This window comes from Notothenia coriiceps, unplaced genomic scaffold (genome assembly GCF_000735185.1).
Source record: "Notothenia coriiceps isolate Sejong01 unplaced genomic scaffold, NC01 NC01_scaffold00023686, whole genome shotgun sequence".
Taxonomy (NCBI): domain Eukaryota; kingdom Metazoa; phylum Chordata; class Actinopteri; order Perciformes; family Nototheniidae; genus Notothenia; species Notothenia coriiceps.
In genome coordinates, this window is record NW_011356387.1 from 6,285 (window position 1) to 13,172 (window position 6,888).

General features: G+C 40.3%; 1 protein-coding gene across 1 annotated transcript; it reads left to right on the forward strand.

Moving 5' to 3' along the window:
• Nucleotides 1–4,255: 4,255 nt before the first annotated feature.
• pea15 (proliferation and apoptosis adaptor protein 15) lies at nucleotides 4,256–6,868 on the forward strand. The gene is made up of 3 exons (XM_010781906.1): nucleotides 4,256–4,431; nucleotides 4,780–4,935; nucleotides 6,475–6,868. The coding sequence occupies exons 1-3, from the start codon at nucleotides 4,260–4,262 to the stop codon at nucleotides 6,537–6,539; spliced, it is 393 nt and encodes a 130-aa protein (XP_010780208.1). The 5' UTR covers nucleotides 4,256–4,259; the 3' UTR covers nucleotides 6,540–6,868.
• The last annotated feature ends 20 nt before the right edge of the window (nucleotides 6,869–6,888 follow it).

Genomic DNA, 6,888 nt, shown 5'->3' on the forward strand with positions numbered 1-6,888 from the left:
GGTGTTAGTTTGAGGGGATTTCACACACTCTTTTTACTTGGTGTGCGTTATGACTGCAGTGTCGCACAGGAACTGAAAGAAGCAAATATTTCTTTCAGTTTCGCCTTTTTTTGTCACTTTTTTAAAATAAATGCTGATTGGAAGTAACATTTCTCTTTGACCACTATGATGGATAATCACGCGGTAAAGATGCTTTCATTTATTTGTATATATAATTGTTGTCTTTTTTAAGAGGAATCAATCACCTCCCATTAACATGTTATACTCTTTTCCGCTTTAACATAACAGCAGAACAAAGCAACATGTATACATTTATAATAAGGACAATGTTTATTGTAAATAAATATTGCTTTGTTTGCAGAATATTAGCAACAAAGCAATATGAAATAATGACGTATCACCCTTTTACTTACACCTTATAACAGGAGAAGAAACCCATGAGTGAGATAATCTGTACAGAAGCCTATTCAGGCCCAAACGATAGGATCTGTATTCATAAGAAAACATTTCAACAGAATTATGACATTATTCTGTAAAATGTATGAATCCTTTGGCTATCAGAAAATAGGGAAAAACTAATTATTTTTGGCAAGTTTTGTCACATTTTTCTTTTAAAAATGTACGTTGTGTGGGCTTTCAAAGCTGTAGTAACATTTTTGTATTTGAAGAATGGCCATTACTGACAGTTTTTGATAGAAACATCTTTATTTGTTGGTTGGGTAAGAGATGGTGGGAAAGAGAGAGGAACACTAAATGTAGCCACTCTATCCATTGTTGTTTTTTGTTCACTCTTCTCCTCTAAAAGTACACAAAAGCAGCGCCAGTCCATTGTGGTGCAAAACAGAGAGCAGGCAGGGCGACCTGGGTCGAGAGGGGCGACACACACACACACACACAACACACACACACACACACACACACACATATTCTCTCCGTCACACACACAATTCACTAGCTGTGAGTGGAAGCATTCAAACACACATTCATTTAAGTTCATGCAAACATGCGCACACACACATACTTGCATTTCAAGCCAGGAGCCACACACACACACACACACACACACACACACACACACACACACACAGTTGTATTCATCTGAGTTAAATTGCATATCCCTGCTCGCTCCCACGCAACGCTTTGTGTTGATGGAGCAAGTTGCTCTGGTTAGAGAGGAGATGAATGTGAAATGTAAGACTGAAATGAGACACATCAGTCACACACACACACACACACACACACACACACACACACACACACACACACACACACACACACACACACACACACACACACACACACACTCATTCGCCTCATGCTCTGTAAAAGCGCTCCGTCATCTTCGTGCCTTCTCCCTGAGGCTGAGATTGTGCCTCAGACAGACCAAACAAAATGCCACCAATTAGCCATTAGAGAACAGACAAACAAATCATGACCCAAAGTAATAATAATAATAATAATTGTTTCAATTTGTATAGCGCCTGTCAAGAGACCCAATTGGATGCTTTGGGACTGCAGCATCCCATAATATGCATGCTCTCTTGAAGACTCCTTCACCGTTTGTCAGTACATGTAAACCTACTCTTTCAGTCAGTAAACTGGAATTGTTGATTGAAGTTTTTTTGATTGAATTTGCCTTTCTTCCCATCAATTCCTATATATTTGTCTGTGTGAGCATGTTAACGTTGATAGCATTGTTGCACCATCAAATGCTTAATCTGTAGTATCTGGTGCACAGTTAGGCGGCGCCATCTGGTGGCGGCTACATGTAACAGCAGCCCGTGTTATATAGGTCACAGCTCTCATCGCAGAGCCTCTTCTGGGCTTTCTGCACGCCGTGTTTATCTGCGAGGAGAGCAAGGGGATCAGAGCGTTGTGCCATTGCCCATAATGCATTGCATTGAGCGGCAGCCTTCTCGCCAGCTGCGAAGATGCCAGGAACGTGCGGCGGGGGGGGCCGGGGGGTTGGTGTGTGACACAGAAAGAGATGCATAATCTTTGTGGGAAGCTTATGTTGAGGAAAGGGAGGATGCAACTTGTAATGCTACTCAAAGTTGCCAAAGTCCCCCTGAGCAAAGGAATGGATCCCTTAACTGCAGCTGCTTTTAGGTGACCTTAATCATTTGCACATACTGTAGCTAAACCGCTGCCTGGGGAACAATCTCAGCAGGATGTTGGGAGACTGAGCTTTTGGAAATCCTGAGGCAGCCATTCGATTGGCTGTGAGGCTAAAACAGTTGGAAGTATTTTAGTTTTTTTCCCACTGAAGCATAATGTCATCCCACTAGGAAACGTTTATACTTAAAGGGGCCCTATTCTGCTCAGTTTCAGGTTTATATCAGTATGTTGTGTCTCTACTTTAAAGAGTCCTCTCCTGCTGATGTTCAGGTGTATATCAGTATGTAGTCTCTCTACTTTAAAGAGTCCTCTCCTGCTGATGTTCAGGTGTATATCAGTATGTAGTGTCTCTACTTTAAAGAGTCCTCTCCTGCTGATGTTCAGGTGTATATCAGTATGTAGTGTCTCTACTTTAAAAAGTCCTCTCCTGCTGATGTTCAGGTTTATCAGTATGTAGTGTCTCTACTTCATCATGTACAATGTGCAATCATGTAGGACTACCCAAATAAGTCATTTCAAAACCATGTGTGGAGAAATTTTTTACACAATTCTTGACGGTTGACAGCACATTTTAAAGTTACATAATCGGCAAACTATTTGATATTCAAAAATAATGATTAATGGCAGTGCTAAATCGCTTGTTCTATCAAATGTCAGGGGAAATATTCTTCATAACAAGTTCCCAGAGCCCAAACTGACTGATTAGTAAGGTTTACCTCATGCACCCTAGATAATTATGTACTTTGTGGTATCTGCAGGAACATAAAGGTACTTGCTGTACAGTATCTGTATCTGAATATGCATATGAGTAGCTTGACCCAAATCTGTTAATACCCGAGATATGAGATGCAATCCTGAGATGGCATCTGGATCTGTTTTCTTTGCTTCGTCTAAACTGCTGAAAGGAGCCTCAAAACACGCCCGAATCACGTCTGTTTTTATCGTTTTCTAACCGGTTTCTGCCTGTTTTTAAACTCCTCACATGCCAACAAACGCACTCCCACACACCCAAACAGACACAGGGCAAAAACACCCATTGCTTTACACTCGCCTGATTTGTACCCACTGCATGCTTATGTTCTGAATCCTTTCACCACTGTTCCTCTGTTAGGTCTAAATCTGAAATCAAGCCACGTACTCAAGTATCTCCGCTGCATGCTGAGCAGTGTGTGATCTATTTCTGTCCGAGTAGGATGGCTATAAATAGGGAACCACCTGTCTGAACCTATTGTTCCGTAAATCATTAGCATGAACATTAACGAGAGCAGAAACTCTTGCAGGAGGACTTGCTTATTATCCAACACACAAAGAATAAGCCAGATTTGACAAACACCTGTTTAATATACAGAAGCATGTAGTTCTTCCATGTGTCCACTAGAGGGAGATAGAGAGCATCATAAATGTCTATTAGAGTTGATTTGATGTGTTTTCCTCCTTTTCTCTCATAATATTGTTGATACATTTATACTTTACTAGCTTTAAAAATGTATTTTAAGCAGAGTTAGAATAGAGGAGGCTGTTCTGTAGTTTACTTATTATCAACATATCCCATGAAAAGGCGTTCATCTATTTCAAATCTGCTGTGCCTTTTTGCTCCAACCCAATTGGTTCCCACTAAATATGAAAAGAATAAAACGCCCACATGTATACAGTTTGATTATTTTTAAAGGTAGCCTCTTGTTTAAACCCTACTTTACTCAAAGAGGTTTATTTTATTTAGCTGTGATTAATCCATATTTTGGTGCTATAGTGAATATTTCAAGTAGCGGGACGATGTGTGTGTGATTGAGTCAGAATAACTGTGTATGTTCTCTGTAGTGAAGAGACATGTCACTGGCCAAATGTCCCCCTTTTGGACGTCCTCTATATGACCTTTTGTTTCTACAGACAATCCCCGCTTTCAGTTACAAAATAGAGACGATTGACATGTTTGATATAATATGTTCTCGGTCTCTGTGCTTTCCATCCGTCCCCTACAGTATGTTTTTATCATTAGCTAACATTTCCTAACTTTCCATTCTGGAGTCTGGGAAGTAGGTGGGCTGTTTGCACACAGGGATATTTAAAAAAAATGTCTGTTGTGTTTACTTTGTCATTATTTAAGCTTTAACGTTTCCCCTCTCTTTTGTGTGGAGCAGACCATGGCGGAGTACAGCTCTCTCCTCAGCGACCTGTCTGAGAACATCACCAACGAGGACTTGGAGCAGCTCAAGTCCGCCTGCAAGGAGGACATCCCCGAGGACCAGAGCAACAACATCACCTCCTCCAAGGAGTGGTTCAGCTACCTGGAGAAGAACGACAAGCTGGCCCAAGGTGAGACACTCAGAGACCTGATCCTGCGTATCGAATCATCAATCAGATGATACAGCTCCTCTTATTTTCACATACAATAGGCCTTAAAGGTCCCCTATGATACTGTTTTTCATCAATATATTACAGGCCTCAGATATATACAAAACATGTCTCTGAAGTGTTTGGTTACCTTGGTTGGTGATTGGCTAATGGTTACACAAGCCAGACAGGTTTTTATATAAATGGATCAGGACAAAAACTGAGAGAATTTGTGTGGATTTTGCATAATAGATGACCTTTAACTTCTAACAGTTGTTGTCTTTCTATAACATTTTAGACTTAAAACACATAACAATATTTCCCGCGCAGATAACCTGTCGTACCTCGAGCACATCTTTGAGATCTCGCGGCGACCGGACCTGCTGACGCGGGTGATCGANTACCGCACCACCGTGCTGAAGATCTCCGAGGACGACGAGATCGACACCAAGCTCACACGCATCCCCTCAGCCAAGAAATACAAAGGTAACACACACACACATACCATGTATACATCACTTCAGGGGACATTACAGTGACTAACATGCACTTCCTGGAGGCTTATCCTAACCTTAACCATAACCAACACATGCCTAACCCTAAACCTAACCAAGTCTTAACCCTAAAATTATGATCCATTGTGTCCCCATAAGGGAGGTGAGTCCCCACACTTGGTTGTGTAAACAGATGTTGGTCCCCACAAGTATAGTAATGCTAGGCCACACACACACACACACACACACACACACACACACACACACACACACAAGCGTAATCTCGAACAACACATAGCTGTAGGGTTAGACTTATGTCTCTGTTTTTGAGAATATCAGACTAGGTTTAGGACACTTACTGTTGAAGAATTGACTCTTAGTTTTTTTAATTACATTTCTGGCCGTGGTTCATTACAACTTATTTTCCCCTGCTTTTGTTTCACCGTTTTTCATTTGGATGAACTGTGGTTTTAAAGCATTCATCTTGATTTAACTATAAACGTACTGCATGTATGTTCTGTGTGTAAAATAAACTAGAAGAGCTTCAAGAAGAGGGTCCGGTTGCTCTAAAATGTTATGTTTTGCTTCTCTAAACCGGCTTTCTGCTTCCATTATTAGGTGTATTTTCTACACGTCTTCGTAGCTCAGTTCAGCTCACGGGGAAATTAAGCTTCAAGCCTGTTTGAGTTAAAACGACATAAAACACAGGTGCAATGGCTAAATTAAAAACATCAATCCCTCTGCTATAAAAAGAGATTAAATGTCTGTTTATCTCAATTCTTCTCTCAAAATGTCACTTTTATGACACATGCACTGAAATAACTTGAGTTCCTCTTTAAAAAAAAATACTCTCTGTGATTTTGGTTATTTCTTCACAGATATTTTACAAAAATGTTATATTTGTGTTATTATGTCATATACGTATTTATTTGCTCCTTTGGCTGCTTTGTCCTGTCATTGTCTTTTAACTTTCTATCTCTAGAGAGCACTATCTTTTTTGTACTTTATATATTGAAATATTATATATTAAGTACAAAAAGTCTAATAAGAAAAGTGCTTCTTATTACTGCATGAAATGACACACACATACACTTAGAAACAATAGAAATAAGTATAATTAAATGAATACTTCTAAGTAATGCTCACTTAATGTTCAGTATTTTTCTTTGTCATGTTTTTATTTTACTTAATTTCAACTTTGTTTGTTTTGTGAATTGTTTTGTAAGGCGACTAGAAAAGTGCGATATACATTAGTGAAATGAACTCAAATACTAAAAACATGTCAAAGGATCTCACAATATCCAAGTTAGTATAACTATTACAAAAGTTAACATTTAAACTACTTTCTTTGTTTTATTATTTTTAGTATTTGGGTTTACTTTGTACATAAAGCAACCGTTTATTATCCAGCTCTGCTTGTGATACTGAATATGATGTAATGACTTTTTTTCTATACATTTCTGTGTTTGGAGAAAATGTTTCTTATTATTTCTCTTTCTCTACCCTCTTTTTCCAACCCCTCCCCAAAAAGACATCATCCGCCAGCCCTCTGAAGATGAGATCATCAAGTTGGCCCCTCCCCCTAAAAAAGTGTGAGGCCCCGCCCCTCAGCCCTGATCTCTGCACCTTGATTTCTTCACTTCTGGCACTCCAATCAACCGACCAACCGAATCTGACCAAACCCCCATCGCTCGCCCCACATCGCCCCCCCCTCACACACAAACACACATCCAGCCACGTCCCCTACTTGTACTAACACATGACACACAACAACCACCGACCCCGCAACCAATCAGATGGTAGCGAGGCCGCCTCCTCCCGAGCTGACGGGAAGCTGCAGAAAAAGAGACATTAGAAGAAGAAGAAATCTGGAGGGTGTGTGTGTGTGTGTGTGTGTGTGTGTGTGTGTGTGTGTGTGTGTGTGTGTGTGTGTGTGTGTGTGTCG